This window comes from Juglans regia, chromosome 10 (genome assembly GCF_001411555.2).
Source record: "Juglans regia cultivar Chandler chromosome 10, Walnut 2.0, whole genome shotgun sequence".
Taxonomy (NCBI): Eukaryota; Viridiplantae; Streptophyta; class Magnoliopsida; order Fagales; family Juglandaceae; genus Juglans; species Juglans regia.
The window spans coordinates 37,028,470-37,052,212 of record NC_049910.1 but is presented as its reverse complement, the minus strand read 5'-3'; the positions used below and the strand labels follow the sequence as shown (position 1 = coordinate 37,052,212).

Here is a 23,743-nt window from a genome sequence, read left to right as displayed (position 1 = left end):
TAAACTGGGGAAAAATAGAACCGAATTATTGTCAGGTACTATTATTTCACATTAATCTATTTGCTTGTACCACCTTAAAGCTGCTTCCTTTTCAACATACCAGAGATCTGCCTACAACCTTTTCTCAGACAAGGTAGTAAAAAAACATGTAGAATCATTCTGATATGCGTTTGAGATACTCATGATTTTCTTAATTGAAAAGCTTTTTGAAAGTAGAGGATGAGTTGGCACACCATTATGTAGAACATAAGTGAGACAGATAATATATATATATATAGGAACAAACTTATTTGAATGGACCAAGGTACTATACACATGACCCAACAAAACTGAATGTACGTTGTTGAAACAGGAAACTCTTTATTAAAAAGAAAACCTACATTAACTGTAGGGCAGGTTTAATGGGTCAATGATCTTTAGTCTTTACAAAACTCATTAAAACAAGAGAACAATAATTTCTTACATGCTTGATTAATTAGATGGGCGCAATTATAAGCTGCATATAATACATTGCAAATATTGATATAGAAACAAGCTGGCCTTCACCATCGGGTACTTGGATTTTGAGGAACCCCACATCACAGTTCATGAATGGAATCTGCTTAATTCATTTTTGTTTTCCTAGCTAGGAGCACTATTATTTTTATTTTTTTCACTTTGTAAGGAGAGTAGTACTGATCATCAGGAGAGAAGAACTTTTTAGTTAGGTTTGTGAAAGAGAAACCCACCACTTTTGGTAAGGGATCTATGGTTGAATGAGGAGTTGGAATCCACTAAAAAGGTGGAAAGGGGGGAGAGGTATATATTTGATGTGAAGACACATGGATTTTGGAATGGGGACAGTAGCTAGCTCCCAAGCTCTCAGTCTCTTTCAGACGTGGAAAGATGAAGTCCACTACCTAGATTCAATCTGCATCATTGGCGACTTAACTGAATCAAAGTTAGTATTTGTAAGATTCAATTATTGGTACCCATAGAAAACTAAGGCTCTATTCCCTCCAACCCAACTAAGGTCTCGTTTATTTTCAGAGATGAGATGAGATTAAAGTTAAAAAGTTGAATAAAATATTATTAGAATATATTTTTTAATATTATTTTTGTTTTGAAATTTGAAAAAGTTGAATTGTTTATTTTATTTTGTATTGAAAGTTGAAAAAGTTGTAATGATGAGATAAGATGAGATAAGATGTTTTCCCAAAACAAACTAGGCCTAACTCTCTCACTACTGAATTCCCCACCTTCCTTGTATTCATTACTTTGGAAAAAAGAAACCTATCTTGGATCTTGGGTCTTGTTTGTAAACTTAAAACAAAATCCATTAATTAAATATATATAAGATCATGATCAGATGGTGGCACAAACTCTCCTCTTGCTCCCACCAACCCAAACCTTGGAATAAATATATACCCAAATATACCCACATAATCTTTCATGCGAACAACTAGACCAAGCCTATTGTTTATTGTGATTCATTTCTCTGCACTTTTCTGCATAGTTTATTTCACTTTGCTCTTTGCAATCTGTATGTGTCTGTGTGTGTATATATATATAGTTGGTAAGATTTAGAACAGCATGGAAGAGGGAAGCTTTGTGGCTTAGGCGCGTCAGAGCCCATGCTGTCCAGGGATGGTCCTGAAGCACACGAGCCAGGTACTCAATGCGCAGAACAGATCTCTTTAACACGTGTACGTGCTGCAATCGGGAATCGGTCCCCGCATTGATGGTCGAGCCATGGAGGGTGGTGCTTTGTCTTGGAATACCATAAATACATGTATGTATGTATATATATTAATCAAGCAGAATATGCATGGGTAGGTTATTGGTTGGATGCGCCAAACTCTTGGGTCACATGGGAATCCCATGTGACCCTAGATGCCCTTGTTATGGGGAACAAATATTCAGAAGCCTATGTGTAAATGAATCAATGGTAATTGAAACCTGTCAGTATGAAAGCTGGGCCTTGCTGATGAGGAATATTTGAGTAATTGGGACTGTGTCAATGGGTCATTGGTGGGAGGAAAAATAGTGTTTGATTAGAAGAGTTATGATGGCTACGTGTAAAAAAGAGGGGGAGGGGGGAGAAAAAGTGATGTTGATTCTAATTTGGTTCGTGTCCAATTCCTACTGGATTGGCTGGCCGGGATGAGACATGAGTACTACATCATATTCCTCGTATACGTATATTCATATTATTTCGAAGTAAGTATCTCGCTCATGGGTTCACCTCATTTTCAAATGAAATATATAATACAAAAAGTTCAGGTCTAGCATGCATGCAGCTTCACCTCATTTTCAAATTTTATCGTACGTGGGAATTGCACTTGGAAATTAGTCTTTGAATTTGCAAGAAATTAAGGGAACTATATATATATATATATGTGTGTGTGTGTGTGAAACACGAAGGGAAGACATGATCACTTGTGTATTGCAATCGATTACCAATTCCAATTCAAACCAAGAAAAGGGGCATGCATGGAAATTTCCAACGTCTAACCGTACGTGCAGACCCAAGTTAATTATAAGAAATTACAAGATTGGTATAAGGTCCCTTTCTAAACTCCATCATTATTACTGAGTTGTAAAGTACTTTTCAGGAGAAAAAGAAAAGAAAAGAAAAGAAAAGGGAAGGGAAAAAGGAAAATGCATCGATCTTCTAAAGTATTCACCCTCCATATGTAGTTTCCAGTAGTACTCTTGTAAAGGTTATATATACTTTAAGCCATATCAAGGACCGACCAATAATCAAGACAGCCTTAACCGCTGAAATGGGAATGATCATAAATTAAAGAAGAAAGTATAGATGAGTACGTAGCAAATAGCAATGTCAAGCATGCATGCTTTGAAAGAGTTCTTGAATGAAGCGAATGGCTGAAGTGGGCCGGAGGGCTCTATTACGAACAAAAGATAGGCCCAATGGCTCCAGAGCCTGGTTCAGGTCCATGCCAGAACCCTTTACTTTGGGGTGTCATGGTTGGACCGGTCTGCATTACTGTCAGTTTTGTTGAATTAATAGGCTTTTCGAACTGATCTTTGGTAGCCCATTTACTATTGAGGCTGGTTATAGCTCGATGTAATTTTGTTTGGGCTCCTAATCCCAAGATTTTTTGCCCTTGTGAACACGATACGCGCTGTTTTTTAGCTCAACCGCCGGTAGTTTTCTGATGTCCGGCTCCACCTCGCTACCGAGAACCTCCACTTTTTGAGATGTAACATGGAATGTGATGACCCTTTTCCAAGAATTCTTTTTTTTTTTTGGGAGTTACCTTTATAGAATTACTCCATTATAGAATAATGAGGAAATGAAAAATATGAAAATTCTACTTAAGATTCCACATCGTCAAAATCGAAGTTCCAATAAAATGGAGTTAGAGTTTTTTTTATTTATTTATTTAAAGTTGGAGTCTAATTTCCTGTCTTGCCGTTTCCTCTCCGACTCCGACTTTGACTATGATATTACCTCCAACTTTGACCTTCGATTTTATTAAAAGTAGGTATTTTTTATATACTAATCATATATATTCATATAAAAAGTCTAAAACTTATATAGTTAAATTCAAAAATATAAATAGACTAATAATCAACTTGGTAATTATTAAGAATAATTCTATTTGATGGCCTTTACATTACACACTGTGGTAAAATTTGATTTGAAAGATAAATTTTAAAATCTGAATCTTTCAAATCAAATTATGTCATGGGATGGTATGTGATGTAAATGCCTTCAAACAACACTACTCTAATATTAATTGACTAATAATCAATTATATGTATACACTACACATCATATATAGTATCACTATCATATATATATATATAAATATATATATATATATATATATTATATATAAGGGTAGATGAAACTTGACTAGCTAATTATGACTCATGTACCATGCATAATATATATATTGTAAGACTATTAATTAATTTATTATCTAGAATATTCTAATATAGTAGTATGTAACTAGATTCTAATACAATATTTGGTTTATATTTGAGTGACTGGTTGTGTTTCCTATTTGTAATTTATTCAACTGTAAATGATTGAATGATGGATATTGTCATTGGATCAACCATAATGGCTCGTGGTTGTTTTTACTTGTTAGTTATTATTTAGGACCTTGGGTGTTAACTTGGGCCTTATAAGCTAGATGGTTGAATAATCATTTTATTGGTTTTAGGTTATTTGGGAGTTTAAGACTCTAATATGAAATTATGAATGATAGTATATCAAAAATAGTTTATTATATATTTTTAATTTCTTTAAGTTTTATTTTATTTTACAGGTTTGCATAGCATATGAAATATTCTTATATTTTTGGTTTTTCATATCTAAATTTTTTTTATTTTTTTTAGTGAACTTTAAACCTAAAAGCCAACCAAAAAAAAAAAAAAAGATCTATTATATGTAAAGTCTTGTTTAAAAATGGGTTAAATATGAAGCCAGAACAAAAAAGCCCTTCCGACTCCCACTCCAATTCCAATCCGTTAAGTTAGAGTTGGAGTCGGATTTCTTAGATAACGACTCCTACTAATTCGGTGCTCAGCCCTATTTCTTGGGATCCCCTGGTACATCCGTGCTACTTCAATTTTTAGTTTCATAAATCTAATTTGTCCATTACAAAAATAAGATGAACACGTACATGTAGTTGCAGCCAAGATTCGAGTCAGGAAATAACTTGGTGCAATAATACGAATATCCACTTGATGTAATCAAGAAATTAATTAGAGAAATTTGGTTCATCTTAAAATTTATCGATCTCGATCATATATGTTAATGCAATACATTAAAGTGGCCGGCTCTCTACTTAAGTAATGAGCAGCTGTCTATTAAGTAATATTAGACATATGAAACTACTTAAATGTACTTACTACATTATAATCTCGTCCTTTGAATTAGATGAAATAAAGGTTTCATTGAAGAAACTGCAGAGGGACTAACACTAGGGTAATGGATATGGCGATGAAAATGAGCATAATCAAAATTATTCAATATAGCTGACCTTGAGTACGACCGACGCCAATATTCATTGCCTCAACTTTCTAGAACTTGAATTCGGTGTGACATTCTTGCGACAATATCCGCGAACCCACACCCAATGTACTCACCTTAAGTTTACATGCAACGTTCGTGTCCATACTCCACTTCTTAATCACACCAAATTTCACCTTCACAGGAACTTTCACATCTAGAGCTAAAGAGACCAATACCTTCGGTTTCTTGCCATTCATGGTCTTCCCAATCTCGTAAGGCACCGCTGCATTTACTCCTTGTAAGAAAAGTTTAATCCTTTTAGCACTGTTCTCTCCTTGGTACCATGTTGGAAACTCGCCCTTAGCAATCTTTTTACCCTTGAAAGACAATGCGGCAACCCCCCCATGCTTGTAATTAATTGCCATGAATTGATTCGGATTCTTGACATCCATGGAGATTTCGTACCTTGGCCCGGAATGTTTATGAGGTGAAGAGTGTGTATTATTCTTAGCTAGGACGTGCGCAATGGAGAATATAGGAACTTTAGGACTAAACATGAAGTAGAAGACCACTAGGGCTAGCCCAATTAATACGGCAGCAACCAAGATGACCCCAGTTATCCACAAACTCGAACAACATACTTTGTTCTTATTGCTTTTATCTGGAGTGCGGTGACGTTCTGCGATAATGGCATTTTCAGGAGGTGGAATGCGATAAATTTGATTTTTAGGTATTTGGATCACATAAGTTTCGGAGCAGTGGGCCTGTACAGATGATGAAGGTGGCAGTGGCGGTGGCGGTGGCGGTGGCGGAGGTGGACATGGTGGCATTATAGGATCATCATCACTATCATCACCTCCAACAGATGAAACCCGCCCCTCCATGGGTAAAGGGGAGGGGTGAACAAATGGTGTGGGCGGGTGGAAAGGGTATATAGCAGAGCAAAAATAATTGCAAGCATGCTTATGGAAGGAGATGGTTGCATGAGGGTTGGTTGGCAAATAGAGGAGGTGAAAGAAAGGGGAGGTTACAGCTCGGAGAAAGGACAACTCATGATTTGAGTGGGTGTAGGGCTGAGTACCGCTTTGAGGGCACATTGGCTTCCCACACCCTATTTTTGGATCATTTTACTTGGTCAATCTAGAGGTTACAAATTACACACGCTTGTTTTGAGTTGGGTAGGAGGGAAAATTACCTTATTTTGTAAGATTAATGATTGTATTACCTACCTTTTTCCCCATAAAAAATGCCTTTTTGGAAATCTATGTTCTAGAATTTATGCTATATATTCTGAAGGGAATTCCTTCATTTATTCAGTCTTCTGCGTATAAGCATGTCGTGCTCTAATAAATTTGAGTAACATTTATTGGAAGTTGCAGCCGATGACATTGGTTGAAGTATTATATATAAGATCAGGAATGTATTTAATTGAAGAGTAAAGATAGTGACAAGTCTTAAATATACAAATTTTATACAAACCTTTATAAAAAAAAGTTATTTTATATACAGTCATTAGATACAACCGACGTACAATTGTTAGTTTTTCATCTTAGAAATGATTAAAATATTTGATATAAAGTGAAAATAATGTGAACCATTATTATTGTTCAATGTATCGGTTCGGTTATCTAGATTTTGTGTCTTGGTTCTTGAACCAATATATGCCTATTAGAGATATGAGATTTAACCGCTTCCCAACTAAACAAAGGGTTGTGTCTTTTATTGAATTAGAAATATTTTCAATGTATTCTCTAATATTTGAGAAGTTGTGACTTCTCAAAAGTGCTCATTCCTTTAAGTTGTAACTTTTCACAAGCACAATTTCATTTATGTGATGTGACTTTTCACATGTACCTTTTCATTTAAATAAGTTGTGACTTTTCATATGTGATCTTTCATTCTCTATAAATAGGAAATCTCACCCACAAATTAATTAACTCCAAATTCTCTACAAAACTTAGAGAAACACTTCCTCATCCGCTTTATCTTTCTTTCTTTGGGCTTTGATCTCCTTTTGTGTGCTGCGAGGAGATTAACAGGAACCGACGTTGTTGTATCTTGGGAGTAGACTGTCAAGAAACCTAGTGCATGTTTAATCTTGGAGGCGGCGAAATCTACTCTAAGGAAAGCGTCTATCACAACGTGCCTCAACACCGGGTTCTTTCTTTCAAATTTGTTCTTATTATTTTACATATTCTCTAGTTTACAAAGTATTTCAGAATATTTACCAACAATCTTAGAGTAGATCTTCTCTTTGTTAAACTAGAGGTGTGTTTTAATTGATTGGTTGCCACCATGACTTCAAACAAACCTATTGCACCCTAGAATTTTGGAGGAATCAATTTTAAGTATTGGCAAGAAAAAATAAAAATCTTTCTTACAATGCTTGGATTATATTTTGTTATTGAAAATGATCCTCCTTCTGATGATTTACATGAGCCCGTACGTACTATTGAATTGCAAACATATACAGAAAAAAATAATTTGTGTAGATGTAGGATTTTAAATCATTTAAGAGATACACTTTTTGATGTTTATCTACACATTAAATCTGCCAAAGATATTTAAGAGCCCATTACATCAGAACCCAATACATCAGAAGTCCAAATTCAATAAGGGTAAAACTAATTATGGGAATAATTTGAAACCAAAGTCATATATTAACAAAGATGATAAAAGACCCATTTGTTTTAACTATAACAAACTGAGTCATTTGGTCAAAAATTGTCGCTATAAGAAGAGGAAATATCAAGGCAATGGACAACCAAGATCGCCTAACCCACAGGCTCATATGGTGCTTTCCGGGACCAACTCTGTTGGAACCGATGAACGGTATGTAACCACAAGTCCCCAAGTTTATCTGGCTTGTAGTGCTACTGATTGGATAGTAGACACATGAGCTAATGTACATGTCACTTCTAACCGTAAAATTTTTTCAACATATCAGGATACAAACGGCATGAAAGTGACAATGGATAACTCCACCTCTGCACAAGTATTTGGAGTAGGAAAAATTGCACTCAAATTAACATATGGAAATACTCTTCCTTTAGAAGAAGTATTTTATGTACCAAAGGCGAGGAGAAACCTAATTAGTGGATCTTTACTCAATGGGGCAGACTACACATTATTATTTCAATCTAATAAAGTTATTGTAACTAAATATGAGTCATTTGTGGGGAAAGACTGTGTGAGTTGTGATTTGTTTGTAATAAATATTCAAAATAATATAGTAGAAAAATTTGATTCTAATAATAAATTTGTATTTTCTACATGTTCCTCTTCAATATGGCATGCTAGATTAGGCCATGTTAATTATCATAATGTCAAAAGAATGATGGATTTAGAGATTATTCCTAAAGTTCCTATTGATTTGGATGAAAAATGTTTAATTTGTGTTCAATCAAAACAGCCTGGAAACCCATTTAAATCTATTATAAGAAACTCATCGTTATTTGAATTAATTCATAATGATGGTTGTTATTTAAATGGTGTCTCCTCTAAAGGTGGTAATAAATACTTCATTACTTTTATAGATGATATGTCCAAATTTTGTTATGTTTACTTGATGAAAACAAAAGATGAATCATTTAGTAAATTTGTCATCTATAAAACTGAAGTTGAAAACCAATTGGAGAGAAAAATTAAAATTATCAGGTCTGATAGAGGAGGTGAATACTCCTCTAATCAATTGGCTCAATACTATGAGGAGAATGGTATTATATATGAGGAAACTGCTCCATATTATCCTCAATCCAATGGTGTTTCTGAAAGAAAAAATATAACTTTGATGGATATAGTCAAATGCATGCTCTCTAGTTCCGGCCAACTTGAGCAATGGTGGGGGGAAGCAATACTTGCATCTTCTTTTATCTTGAATAGGGTACCATTTAAGGGATCTGACAAGACACCGTATGAACTCTGGAATGGTAGAATACCCAATATTAATTTCTTTAGAGTTTGGGGTTGTCTTGCAAAGGTTAATGTTCCAAAAATTAAGAAAAGGAAATTAGGTCCCAACACAGTAGATGCAGTATTCATTGGGTATATTAGACATAGTTCTGCATATACGTTTTTGATTATCAAATCAAAAGTCCAAGGTATTGATCCCAACACCATCATGGAGTCTAGGGATGCAACATTCTTTGAAGATCTATTTCCTTTCAAAAATAAGTTAGAAAGATCTTTACCTACAGTAAGTTTTCCTTCCACCAGTAGTCAACATACCATTATATATAATCCTGATAGTGTATCTGGATTAGAAAATGAACTTGGAAGAGGAAAACAAGTTAGAAAGGAAAAGGATTTTGGACATGACTTTTATACTTCTTCTATGGAGGAAGACCCATTGACTTTTAAGGAAGTCATGCTTTCTATTGATTCTACTTTCTAAAAAGAAGCAATAAATAGTAAGATAGAATCTCTTAAGATTAATGGTACTTGGAATTTATGTGATCTTCCACATAGATGTAAAACCATTGGATGTAAGTGGATTTTTAAAAAGAAATTGAGATCTGATGGTACTATTGATAAATTTAAAGCTAGGCTGGTTGCAAAGGGCTTACACAAAGAGAGGGTATCGATTATTTTGATACATATTCTTCTGTTACTAGAATAACCACAATTCGTGTTCTAATTGCTCTAGCAAGGATCCATAAACTTGAAGTCCACCAAATGGACGTAAAGACCGCATTTCTAAATGGTGATCTAGAATAAGAGATATACATGGATCAACCAGAGGGGTTTGTGGTTCCAGGACAGGAAAGAAAAGTTTGTAAACTTATTAAATCTCTCTATGGTTTGAAGTAAGCTCCTAAACAATAGTACCAAAAGTTTGATGAAATAACTTTATCTTATAATTTTAAGATAAATGAATCTGATAAGTGTTTATACACTAAAATAGTTGATGGTCCATGCATAATGCTATGTCTTTACGTTGAAGATATTCTCATCTTTGGTACCAATATAGATATTGTTCTTGATGTTAAAAAATTTTTATTTAAGAATTTTGACATGAAAGACATGGGAGAGGCATATGTAATTCTTGGTATTAAATTAATGAGATCTCATGATGGTATTAACATAAATCAATCTCATTATATTGAAAAGATTGTTAAAAAGTTTGAGAGATTCGAATACAAACCTGTTAGTACTACTCTTGATCCTTGTTTGCATTTAAGTAAGAATCTTGGAGATCCTGTGTCACAACTGAGATATTCTCAGATTATTGGTGCGTTACTGTATATTGCTAATTCTACTAGACCTGATATTTCATATGCTGTGAGTAGACTTAGCAGATATACTAGTAGGCTTGATGATTCTCATTGGAAGGCATTAGAAAGAATTCTTAAATATTTGAAAGGAACCATGACATATGGTATCCATTATTCTGGGTATCCCATTGTATTAGAAGCATACAATGATGCTAGTTGGATAACTGACACAGTAGATCGTAAGGGAATGAGTGGATATATTTTCACTCTCGGTGGAGCAGTTGTGACTTGGAGATCTTCTAAGCAAACTGTGATTTCACAATCAACTATGGAAGCTGAATTAATAGCCTTAGATACTACCGGACATGAGGTAGAGTGGCTTAAGAATTTATTATCAGAAATTCCACTAGTTAAAAAACCAATGCCAGTTATTTCTGTTCTTTGTGATAATCAGGCTGTGATAAGTGTTTGTAATAATAAACACTTTAATTATAAGAGGAGACATTTAAGTATCAGGCATTCTACGATAAGATACCTGATAAAGAATGGATACCTGACTTTGGAATATGTAAAGTCAGAAGATAACCTAGCGGATCCTTTAACGAAAGGACTGGCAAAGTCGAAGGTTATACGTACATCAAGGGGGATGGGACTGAAGTCCATTAATTAGGTCACCAATAGTGGCAACCCAACGTTTCTGACTGGAGATCCCAAGAAGAAGGTTCAATGGGAAGAACAAACTATTTGAGTGACTGGATAGCACTATTAAAATATTATTAAAGGTTCATCCCTAGGGTGTGAGTGCTACAAATGCAATGGCAAAAGAAAAGCGAAATGCTTTGAATGAATCCAAGACAAAGGCGAGCTATTGAATTGCAGGTACCCTTGGAGGACTCACCTATGTGAGTGTGACTGTGGGGCCGCAGTCTATGGCAATTGGGCTATTTCCTAGAGCGCTCATGAATCCAAGATACGGTGCATGGCCTTTATGCACCACCTTGAAAGGAACCTGATATATGCCGTACTATGTGTGTGGTGTGGATAAACCTGAGTTAAAGATTCTAATTCAAGACTTGGTTCACCATGGATCTTTCAGATGGAAACACGCTAACACTAGATAGACGTTCAAAGCCGTAAGCTATCTCTATTGATGCATAGTACTTAGTCCAAAGAAAGAAAATTGTATTCTATTCTGTTCTTTAAAATATTTTAATCAGGTGGAGGATTTTTGATTTTTCATCTTAGAAATGATTAAAATATTTGATGTAAAGTGAAAATAATGTGAACCATTATCATTGTTCAATGTATCGGTTCGGTTATCTAGATTCTGTGTCTCGGTACTTGAACCATTGTATGCCTCTTAGGGATATGAGCCTTAACCGCTTCCCAACCAAACAAAGGGTTGTGTCCTTTGGTGAATTAGAAACCTTTTCAATGTATTCTCTAATATTTGAGAAGTTGTGACTTCTCAAAAGTGCTCATTCATTTAAGTTGTGACTTTTCACAAGCACCATTTCATTTATGTGATGGGACTTTTCACATGTACCCTTTCATTTAAATAAGTTGTGACTTTTCACATGTGACCTTTCATTCTCTATAAATAGGGAACCCCACCCACAAATTCATTAACTCCAAATTCTCTACAAAACTTAGAGACACCTCCTCTTTCTCTTTGTCTTTCTTTCTTTGGGCTTTGGCTATTTTATATCGGGTTTGAGGATCTCCTTTTGTGTGCACCGACGAGTAGATTAACGGGAACCGACATTGTTGTATCTTGGGAGTAGACTGTCAAGAAGCCTACTGCATGTTTAATATTGGAGGCGACGGAATCTACTCTAAGGAAAACGTCTATTACAACGTGCCTCAATACCGGATTCTCTCTTTCAAATTTGTTCTTGTTATTTTACATATTTTCTAGTTTACAAAGCATTTTAGAATATTTACCAACATAGTCGTCCATGACACGTCAGACGCATATTATTATTTTTTTCCTTTCTCTAAATGCACATGTTCTCTCTCATAAGTTCTCTCTCTCTCTCATCAACTCTCTCTCACAGCTTGGTAGTATTTCGAATTCGGGGGGTTTGGGATGAGTGGTTTCCACATTAGCCCCGTTTGCACGCCGTTTGCACCAGGCGTTTACAACAAGCGTTTTTCATAAAAATTAAAAAAAAATGTTATTAGCACCCGAGAGTGGTACCTCCTGCATACCCATGATTACACATGAGATTAGTGAAACGGTGCGTTCGCACCATCGTTTTGTAGAGTCTAGAATGATCTTCCCTCAATGTTTCTTCTTTGAGTTTGTTGGACATTCGTTCCAACCGACTCCAGGGGCAACTCCTAGATCTCCCACCATCTGCAACGTATTTGGATTTTTCAAGGAATGATTTCAGCTCTATCATACCAGATAACATTGGTGACTACCTTTCTTATGCTTATTTCTTTTATCTTTCAAGCAATAAATTCAAAGGGACCTGCATCAATTTGCAATGCAACATAGCTCCAAGTTCTAGATCTGTTTTATTTCATCCATTTTTTTTCCAACCATATGAACACGCAAACACCCACACGAAGCCGACGACCAGAGATGCACGGTTGTATCGAATCTCATATTTGTAGGATATTTTGTTGTGATTTTCTTCTATTTTCTTGGCAACCAATCACATTGTTACGGACTATTGCATGGTTTCCCTCTATTTTCTCGACAACCAAATTGACTATTACAGACTATTGCGTGATTTCTCTCTGTTTTCTCGACAACCAAACACTATTATAGGAACTTGTTCTTGTTCGGATGGAGAAGCAGCACGAGTATGCGGGACTGTTTATTGTCCATGGCTTTTTGTGGTTTCAAATACTAGGCCATAGAAGGTATTAAAAAAAAAAAGGAAAAAAACAATAAAACTTACAAACGTGTAAGAGAAGTGATGGAGGATTTGCCTCTAAGACCCCATTTTTCTTGGATGGAAGATTTTCCTCTGAGACCTCATTTTGGCACTGTTTGGAATGGTAAAGTTGAAACCATTTTTTTTTCTTTTTTTTTTTCTAATAATACCAGTTGACGTGCCGATTCCCCAACAAGTACCCAATGCTAGGTACCTGTAGCAGAACTGTAAAAAAAATAGGTCACACCAAGTCAACAAGCAAGCATGTTCCTTTTGTGGCTAAATAATTTGAGTATTCGTAGCCTTGTCCTTGAGAATGAACCTGGGCAGATCATATCCAATCTAAATCCGGTTACGGATCTAGTTATTTAACCAGTTGTCCATACAGGTTTTATATATATATATGAGAAAAGCTACTTACAACCGGTATTGCGTAACCTTATGCAACCGGCGCTCCTTTTGAGGAGAACTTATCCCAAACAAACTTCACGTGAATTATTCCCACTCAAAGCACTGCACGTCCTCTGCGTAGAGAAAATCTATTCTTTCTTCGTCGGAATTGTCGTATTCCTAGAAATCAGAGTTGTCATAATACCACCAGCAGTTTCGAGCCCAAGACTAAGTGGCGTGACATCGAGTAGCAACAAGTCCTGCACCTTCTCGCTCCCTTCACCGGTCAGAATCGCGGCCTGAACCGCAGCACCGTAAGCCACAGCTTCATCGGGGTTAATACTCTTACAAAGCTCCTTCCCATTGAAAAAGTCCTGCAACATGTTTTGAATTTTGGGAATCCTCGTGGACCCACCTACAAGAACCACGTCATGAACTTGGCGCTTGTCGATCTTCGCATCTTGCAGGAATTTCTCCACCGCCTCAATACATTTCAAGAACAAATCCATGTTCATTTCCTCGAACCTCGCCCTCGTGATCGTCGTGTAGAAATCAATCCCTTCGTACAGAGAATCGATCTCTATGGTAGTCTGCGTCGTCGAAGACAGTGCCCTCTTGGCTCTCTTGCACGCATTCTTCAGCCGTCTCAGCGCTCTCGCATTGCGTTCTGATTTCCTTCTTGTGCTTCCTCCAAAACTCGGCTTCGTGTGGATGCAGGTGCACGGTTGTGGAGTTGGGTACACTGCATGGGGCCGCTCACGGCTTTGGCAGCAGCGTGGAATTGCGCTGTGCAGAGGTGAACGGGTGGAAGTGTTGGGCTTACATAAGAGTTGACCGATTTTCTTTTTCACACGTTTCGAATCTTAGCTTTTCTCGTTTGTAAGTAGCTTTTCTCCTCAAAAGGAGCGCCGGTTGCATGAGGTTACGCAATGCCGGTTGTAAGTAGCTTTTCTCTATATATATATATATAAAATATATTGTTGTAGCTGCAAATCAGGTTATGAGTCATGATCCAAACCGTACGAAAGAAAAATATCTTCCTCAGTTGTTCCTCAAACCTTCGCAGTCCACACACTAGCTTATATACAGATTAAAAGATAAATACGCGTTGTTGATTTTTGTGTGAGCGAAGACTGTAGAAAGTTCTCTTTCTCCATTTTCGTGACTGTGTTTTTTTCTTTCTTTCCTAGAATGGCTTCGAGAAACTCAAGCCGTTCTTCGAGTTTTGATCTGGGTTCCATGGTTGAGGTCAAGAAGATATTCAACGAGTTCAGAACGGGGACGAGAAGATCTCATCTGACGAGCTCAAATACATTCTCCATGTGCTCGGGTCGAGAACCTCGTCAGACGAGGTCAAGCGCATAATGTCCGAGGTCGACAAGGAAGGCGACCACTTCATCAACCTCAAAGAGTTCGCAGACTTCCACCTCGGCAGATCTTCATCTGACGTCTCCCAGGGTTCCACCAAAGAGCTCTGCGACTTGTTCGACATGTACGACTCCAGCGAGCTCCACCAAAGAACAAGCTAATCTCTACCAGCGAGCTCCACGCAATACTGAAATGTCTTGGCTTGAAGTGCATGTTGGTAGAATATTGTTCCAAGATGATCAGCACTATCGACATCGACAGAGACGCTCATGTGGATTATAGTATGAATATCTGCCCTTTCTTGAGGTTAGGGATTTAGGAATTGAATGTTTGCTAAGGAAAAGATTTTTTTGATATTTGGTTATGGATTGTTGAATCCTGTTCCTCTAGAAGTTTTGGAAAATTGAATGCTTGTCTATAGAATCAAAAACATTTAGGAAATTTCAGCTTTTTAAGAATGATGGTAATTTTAATGCTATTCTTTTAATATGACTGAAATTGTAAGAGCAAATTCTCGTCTTTTTTCTAAGCGTGATATAAATTTCAGACGGTTGAAATAATAGTAAAAAGCGTTATAAGATTTTTTTTTTTTTTAAATTAAAAAATTAAAAAATCTAGATATCTATCCAATTTTTGACTAAATTTATCCGGATAGATATCTACCCACTTTTAAACATCCAGATCCGGATACACAACCCTACTATGGGCAACTCACGAAGTTTACAAATTATTTTTTATTATTATTACAAAAAACCATTTAGAGTACGTAAATACTCTAAGGCTTCGTTTGGTTCTTCAAATACTCTCAATTTATCTCAATTTATCATTATAATTTTTTAAAATTTAAACACAAAATATAATAAATAATTTAATTTTTTTAAATCTTAAAATAATAATAATATTAAAAAATAGTATTCTAACAATATTTTATCAACTAAACTTAATTTACTTCAACATCTAAACACAACCTAAATAGTGGGGATAGTGGGGGAGCGCAATGAAGTAATTAACATGCGCTCCGTTAGAATTAACATGATGGCGCATTCAAATTAATTAAAAAGGGAATTTAAAACCAATAAATTGTCTTGGATGGTCGCTTTGGTTATTTTGAACTCATATCACTCCGAAGTCATCGATGGCTAAATATGCTCATATATAGTTGTATTGACTAATGTGATCCCCCATGTGCCTACCTATCAACAGATTGACCAAATCAACTCGTAATTATAATTTTTATAAATTTTTATCTAAAATATAATAAATAATTTAATTTTAAAATAAAAATTATATTAAAAAATTATATTAAAACAATATTTTACTCACTTTTATACTTCTAAATTTTTTAAATAAATAAATCTCTAGTCAATAAATAAGTACAAAACAAAGAAAAAAAGATAAATGATAATAACATGATGCGTTATAAATATCAATGGGTGTCTTCAATTCTGACACCTTTTTATTTTTAAATAAAAAATAAAACCCTTCTTAAATATAGAAAAATGATGATCAATATAGAACGTCATGTTACATTTCTCGATGAATTATTAAAGCAGCATGAACAAAATCCATAATTTTTCTTCAAATTCTCCATCATGCATTTATAATCTCATAGTAATATAATTATATTTCATTTTTAATTCTCTTCTCCACATTTATTTTGTTCTCTCCTCTTAACATATTGCTTCCTAGTACGTAAAACATGTGTCATCTGTTGTGATTAGATTTACAACTTTTTATAAGTGAGAGTGCACATTTAGTAAAAATCATTTAATTTATATCTTAAATGTTGTTTTGTTCTAAAATCCTATAAAAGCAAACATGTAAACAAAAGTAATATTCATTCAATTGGCATGGACATTTTCTGATAATTTGTTTAAAGAAAATGTTAGCGGAGTTTTTCAAACTTATTATTTATATATATTTTTTTATTTAACTGTTAAGAAAATAATTATTAATAAAATTATATTTATTTTTATTTTTTTAATAATTAAAAATATTAAAAAATAATAAATAATAAATTTATAACTAACTGTATGCGATAAACGCTGCCGGGCCGTAGCACCATTCTTTGTCCAAAAGTAGAAGAAAGAGCATGCATGTACAATCATTACATTGTCTGCCTATAATGTCCTCCATTAAAAAAAAAAGTCATACATAACAGCTAAGGTCTTAATGTGCTTGCCATGTGTGCTAAAATTTAAAAACTGAGTAATTCCATTAATCATCATAAAAAACAAAATGAGAAATATGTTCAATTTAAAAATACGAGAAATAATTTGATTTTTAAGGTAAAATATAGAGACCCTTAAAGCCCAATATTTTAATCTATAATTCGAGATGTAAAGTATAATATATATTAATTGAAATTAAAATAATAAAATTTTTATATGTTTTTATGTGCTTCTCGCAAATTTTATTAATAAAAATTTTAAAAATAAATATCTCTAATTTTATTTTATTTTATTTTATTTAAGAAAAGCGAGCTTTGTGGTATCAATAGAATATGCTTCATCTCCCTTAAAGTTAAAACCAAAAAGTAGCGGAAATGTAATAAAGTAGATGCTGCCAAAATAATTAAAGCTTTTATTTTTTGGACAGTGGTGATGTGTACGAACTACAGTCTCACAGATAAGACTTTATGTATACCCCCACCCGAATGTCAGTGTCAATCTGGTAATTTCCTAACAAATCGGGCGACTGTAGGGATAAGTTTCGCCACATCTCGATTTCGAGTTCTGTTGCTGAACAAACGATGTCGTCTGCATTACATGACACCGATGAATTCCCCCGCCACCCAAACCCTGATCTTGGTTCTTGGTATAAAACATTGTATATAGCCAACGAAGCTTCACACGTCCAATTCATTCCCTATTCCAGATGGCTCTCAACACTTTCTTCTTCTTCCTTTTCCTGTCTCTCTTCTTCACCCCTATCGTCCGATCTTCCGTAAGATTATACGATTTCCCTTTCATTCTTTTTGTTTTAATTTGTTTTATCTTTTAGCATTGCCGGAATTCTCACCGATCAATCGTTGGTTTTACAGGAGGATGACTGCGTTTACACGGTCTACATTCGGACGGGATCGGTCATAAAGGGCGGGACGGACTCGATCATCAGCGTCCGCCTGTACGACAAGTACGGAGACTACATTGGGATCAAGAACCTGGAGGCCTGGGGCGGACTTATGGAGCCTGGACACAACTACTTCGAGAGAGGCAATCTGGACATCTTCAGCGGGAGGGCGCCGTGCCTACCCGCCCCGATCTGCGCGATCAACCTGACTTCCGACGGGTCGGGTCCTAACCATGGATGGTACGTCAACTACTTCGAGGTGACGGCGACGGGGGCCCACATCAAGTGCAAGCAGCAGCAGTTCACGGTGGAGCAGTGGCTGGCTCTCGATACGGCGCCGTACGAGCTCACCGCCATCAGGAATTACTGCCCCTCCGTAAACGACAAGCCTCGCGGTTCCCTCAAGTCTACCGTGTAACCAACCAGTAAGGGAACTTGTGTCGTTTTGGTCCGTCCCTTTATTATTATTTTTGTTTTTTAAATAAATCTATGAGCTTTTTTTCCCTAATCTGTGTGGGGTCGGATCCAAGTTTCGGTGGGGATGTATTTATTGCAATATTTAGAGTTTGTCGTGGCTGTCTTAAATTAATGGGTATGGTTTGATTATAGATTAAATAAAGGGCCAAACTGATTAATATATGAGAATTAATTTAGAGAGAGTGTACTAATTTTTTTTTATTGTATATTAATTTTTAAATATAGTTCGGTCCCCCAAAATTACAAACAAATTCTTCGAAAAAAAAAAAAAAAAGTAGATGGGTTGAACCATACAAAAGAATGATCTTTTTGAATTATCGTCTTTGAAAAAGATATTTCAGCAAAAGCTTCCACTTTTCTCAGTTCCTCTCAAAATCAAGGCCGCATTGTTTATTTTCCCTTTCCCATTGATTCGATCGGCACGTATTTGTGTTATTGTTTTACACCCCCCCAAGACCATATATATATATATATATGGAGCCTCTCATTTTGATATTCTGGGCCTCTTTATTCTTGTTCCATTAATTGGTTCAGCCTTTTCTTCTCCATTTCTGATCCTCTGTATAGGAGAAGGAAGGTGACAACCGATCGAGTCAGCTCCGTTGAACTTGATGCCTTGCACGTCTTTAAAAATCAATGATCACCGCGTTGTTTCTTGAGCTGTTCCCGGGCCTCTAACATACCTTGCCTCGCCTCCTCGTCTCCCGGTGATTCCTTCAACAAGACCTCGTAGTCTTGAATCGAAGCTTCCCATTTTTCCAACTGTAAAGCACACCCGACCATATTTGTCACAAAAAGGAATCACGCAGTACTAGAAGAACGTGATTTTAATGATCAAGAACAACTGATCTCGACTTTTCGTTTTGTTAATAGTAGTTGTTAAGAATAAAAGAGTCAGTACCTTGGCATTGCAATCGGCTCTTCTTAGTCTAGCCTTGCTGTAAGAGGGGCGTAAGTTAAGCGCAGCAGTGCAATCCTCCAAAGCTCTCTCAAATTGGCCAAGTTTGGACAGGCAAGCAGCTCGGTTGCACAGCAACACTGAATTGTATGGGTCATGCTCGAGTCCCTCTTCGTATGCAGCCCTTGCCTCGGGGAACCTTGATGCCTTGAAAAGCTCGTTCCCTTTTGCTCGAGCTGCTGCAACAGCCTTAGCCTTCTTCATCACAACGTTCGCTTCCCTGTTGTTTGAGTCAAGGCGAGCTGCTCTTTGAACTGTCTCCAATGCATCGTCCAGTCTATGGGGTCATTGGAAAACCATTAAAACGATGGTTTTTCGTATCTAAAGTACATGCGTGCATGTGCTAGCTTCATGGCTGCTTAAATTGATACAGAAATCTCGATCGATCGATCGATCGATCATCTTTTATGAAGACTTGCTTCCAAATACAAATACGTGTGAATATACAGGCAACATGAGCAGGACCCTGGTTTTAATCGTATAGAAAGCTAACCTGCCGGCAGCCATGTCGACCTGAGCCCGTATGACTAACAAATATGCGCTGCCAATCGGCCCGAGAAATCTAGTACAAGCGTCAGCCTCAAAATTAGGACCCTTCGAAAATGTCTCGTCCGCATCTTGGTGCCTATGAAGCTTCAACAAGCCCTCGGCTTGGAATGCAAATATCTTTTTTTCCAAATATAAATATCAGTCTATGAGTTACAAATTAATGCGAACTATGGCATGCGCAGATAAAAGAGCATAATTAATAACAGAAGGGATAGGAATTTTATGACTTAATGGCTCACCTGTGGTGCTGAATCTGCACCTGCAGATATAGCACTTCCTGTTTCTTTTATCAGGGTGTTCCAATCTCGTAATTTGCGAGCTTCGGTACACTTGTTGAGATGTGCCTGAAGCGTTTTCACTTTAGCAATGTCAACTTGGTCGGCCTCTGGTCCTGCATGTTTGAAGTGATACAAAGCCTTTTCTGCCTCCCCTAATCTGTATGCACATATATATAAGAATGATTGTGTATACTGCCAAGAATGGAAGACTAAGGAAAGGATTAAGATATTTTCTGGACCGCTTGCAGAAAGAAACCCATTGTCTAGTTACAAGTAATTTTTTTTTACCTAAAATATAATGTTGCCAATCGATGATGAGCTCTATGATATTGAGGTTCGATGCGGATAGCTTCTCTGCACTCAAAAACTGCCTCAAAAAGCCTACCAAGAGCGGCTAATGCCGCACTTTTGTTGCTTCTGTATGAAGGTTTATTGGGGTCAATAGCAATGGCAGCATCATACAAAGCCAGGGCTTCTGCAAATCTTCCACTCTTGTAATCCTCATTGCCCATAATCTTCAATGTCTCTGGATCCATTCTAGTCGAGATAGCCCGGCACAAGGGATCTGGTTGCTCTCTATTAGCACCTCTAACCACATTTCCCATTACACTATTTGAGTAATTTCCTTTGGGCACTGGGCTTTCTTCTCTCGCTGTCTTGGGAATATGATCAACAACATTATACGAATTCACATTTCCTCCTCCTGGTCTCCTCAAGTTACCTAGATTGCCAAAAATCATGACATTGCTCGACGAAGCCCGAACAAGATTACCACCGCCCTGATTTTTTTGGTGATCAACGATAATGCTTTCAAGCTCACCAGAAATTCCAATGGCGTCCTTTGGCACCCTTTTGCCTTGGTTAACGTATCCTTGGCAAGGAATTGTCTTTCTTAAGCCTGCGGCTGATGAGGGCACGACTCCTGCAGCCTCGTTATTACAGGGTCTTCTGCCATGGTTTTGGTAATCCACAGGAGGCGCCTGGTGAGGAACTTGGGTATGTCTTGCCACCGGTTTTGGTAACGATTCCGCTGCCTTAGATGGGGTTCCAAGGATCGAGCTGTCGTCGGAGCCAACTCGTCTCCTCCTTGAATTTGGAGTGCCCGGTGTCTTGGGATCATTTCCGCCTGGAATCGAACCGGTGGAGGTAGCTCTTCTTGGCCAAAAACTACGTTGCCCAAAGACTGCATTTAATAGACAACAACGCGATTGCTTCTCCTGCGAGTTTTGTTCCATTTTTGTAATCACCTCTCAATGTACTCTGCCGAATCCTTGTTGAGGGTGCAGTACTTGTACGATAAAGCAGAATGATTTTGTGGTATTTTGCCACCAATGAGAACAAAGACAATGGCTTTCAAATACAACGTCAAAGAAAGCGGATTGAACTGGGTACTCTTACATGTTAGAGAATACAAAATCACCAAAAGGAAAAAGAAAGACTCAACGTACGTGTGAAAAGTGGGGTAAATTTGCAACAGGCCTAGCCCCGGGAGATTATCTGCAGGGCCTCCTGGTGCTGCTGATCACGGAAAACAATCTCTCTTTGTTTTCTGCATCTTTCATTTACAGAGATGATGAAATCAGATGACATGATATGACAGTCCGTAGAAGAAAAAAGAACAATAATATTACGAACAGGTGTATTAATGTTTTATTAAAATGAAATAGTTGACCTTCATCCCATGCGTTTTTATTTTATTTTATTATTAGTATTGTTTACGTTGTATTCTTCTTGCTGATTCTCTTTGTTTCTCGTGTTTCTTGTTTGATGGAAAAATGGAAAGCAAGAGACCCGGTCTTGGATTCAATGAGGATCTCTAGATTTTTAGACCCCTAATTGGCGCTCGGGGGCCATATATGTTGTGTTTTTTGGGCATCCCACATACGAGGCCAGCTATACATGACAGATATATCAACGGAAACAAATCAGCAATTATAACCGAAACTTTGTTATATTACCTATTGTCTTAACTCTATATAACTCGATCGACTCCAAAAATAAAAATAAAAAAAATCTCTCAACTCATTAGGTAACAATAGCTGATCATATAGGCTGGATTTAGACATGTTTTGCAGCGTAGAGATGCATGTGGATATTGCTCCACATCTACATGGCAACACACACGACTCTCCACATGATCTTGGAATCCCCTCATTGTAATTAGAGCACATTGCCACACGAAAGCCCACAGATCCATGCCAAAGCAAGTTCGGATCAGTTCCGGCACTTGTGTACGTTTTGCTCCATTAATGAACCATTTCGTTCAGGGTTCTTCGTTTTTTGTTAACCTCGATCGAGTCTTCTACGTGCACTTGTGTCTTGCATGGAAAGGTTATACGTAGAAGAACATGGATTGTACATTGTCACAATCCTAACTACGCGACTTCAGGAGTTTGATTACATCATTGAACATTTGAACTTGATGGTTTTACAGTCAATAGAGTGAAAAAAGTTGTCAACCATTTCTTAGCTCCATAAAATTAATTACCGTCTAGTTCTCATGCAAACTTATTGGTTTTAGAAATCAGATTGCAGAAAAATAGTGAAACCAAAGGAGAAAAACAGGGGAGAACTTCAACCAACTATATTTTGATTGATTCTATTATTCTGCCGATACAAATAACCAAAATACATCTTATATGCCATATTGAGAAAAACAACAATTAATAACGTATTGTTCCAAAGCAGAGTAATAAATCAGATAGAATTACTTCTCCTTTATAATGCAGAAAATTAAATATAGTTTGTATAGAAAACTGCATCAGTCTTCAATACTCCTCCTTGATGCATTTTCTTCAACTCCAAGCATCAAAAGCAGCTTCTGAAATTTGCTTTTAGGAAGTGCCTTTGTAAAGATATCAGCCAGTTGTTCTTCTGACTTGCAATACTTCAACTCAACATCTCCATTAATAATTACTTTTCTAAGATAATGATACTTAATAGCAATGTGCTTGGTTCGGCTATGATAAACTGGATTTTTTCCCATTGCTATTGCTGATTTAAATAAGAACACGGTTTGAAAGAAATACCATACTTCAAAGTTCCTTGAACATATCTCAATACTCTTTTTGTAGCACCAAAATGCACTTGACTGGGATTTTGCATGAATCTTGACAACATACTTGTAGCAAACATGAGATCAGGTCAAGTAGAAGTGAGGTATAGCAAACTGCCAATTAAGCTTCTGTAAGTAGCCCCATCAGTTAATTTTCCCCATCTTCTTTCTTAAGTTTTTCATTTGCAATTAGAGGAGTTGCCACTGGTTTGCAATCAGCCATATTGAACTTCTTAAGTAAATCTTCAGCATACTTCCTTTGACAAATGAAGATTCCATCATTTTGACATACTTTCATACCAAGAAAATAATGCATTAAACCCAGGTCACTCATTTCAAAAGACTTCATCATCTCTTGCTTGAATTCTTCAATCATCTTTGAGTCATTTCCAGTTATGATTAAATCATCAACATATAAGGAGACTATGAGCAACTTTTTACCTTTGATTTGAACATAAAGTGTAGGTTCACTCACACTTTTCTTGAAGCCTTGTTCACCAAAGTAACCATCGATCTTGTTATA

The 23,743-nt window shown here is 36.5% G+C and overlaps 3 protein-coding genes and 1 pseudogene across 3 annotated transcripts; 1 reads left to right on the top strand and 3 right to left on the bottom strand.

The window, feature by feature from the left end:
• Positions 1–5,040: 5,040 nt before the first annotated feature.
• LOC108979981 (NDR1/HIN1-like protein 13) lies at positions 5,041–5,856 on the bottom strand. Its single transcript, XM_018950784.2, has one exon. The coding sequence runs from the start codon at positions 5,854–5,856 to the stop codon at positions 5,041–5,043; it is 816 nt and encodes a 271-aa protein (XP_018806329.2).
• A 7,687-nt stretch (positions 5,857–13,543) lies between these two features.
• LOC118349721 lies at positions 13,544–14,955 on the bottom strand (annotated as a pseudogene).
• Positions 14,956–17,609: 2,654 nt separating this feature from the next.
• Positions 17,610–18,562, top strand: LOC109018839 (PLAT domain-containing protein 2-like). The gene is made up of 2 exons (XM_019001029.2): positions 17,610–17,777; positions 17,875–18,562. Exons 1-2 carry the CDS (start codon positions 17,709–17,711, stop codon positions 18,319–18,321), a joined length of 516 nt encoding a protein of 171 aa, XP_018856574.1. The 5' UTR covers positions 17,610–17,708; the 3' UTR covers positions 18,322–18,562.
• Positions 18,563–18,823: 261 nt separating this feature from the next.
• LOC109018840 (inactive TPR repeat-containing thioredoxin TTL3-like) lies at positions 18,824–23,507 on the bottom strand. The gene is made up of 6 exons (XM_019001030.2): positions 23,137–23,507; positions 20,454–21,382; positions 20,127–20,322; positions 19,832–20,004; positions 19,282–19,615; positions 18,824–19,142 (listed from the first exon to the last, which is right to left on the bottom strand). Exons 1-6 carry the CDS (start codon positions 23,149–23,151, stop codon positions 19,014–19,016), a joined length of 1,776 nt encoding a protein of 591 aa, XP_018856575.2. The 5' UTR covers positions 23,152–23,507; the 3' UTR covers positions 18,824–19,013.
• Between the last annotated feature and the right edge of the window lie 236 nt (positions 23,508–23,743).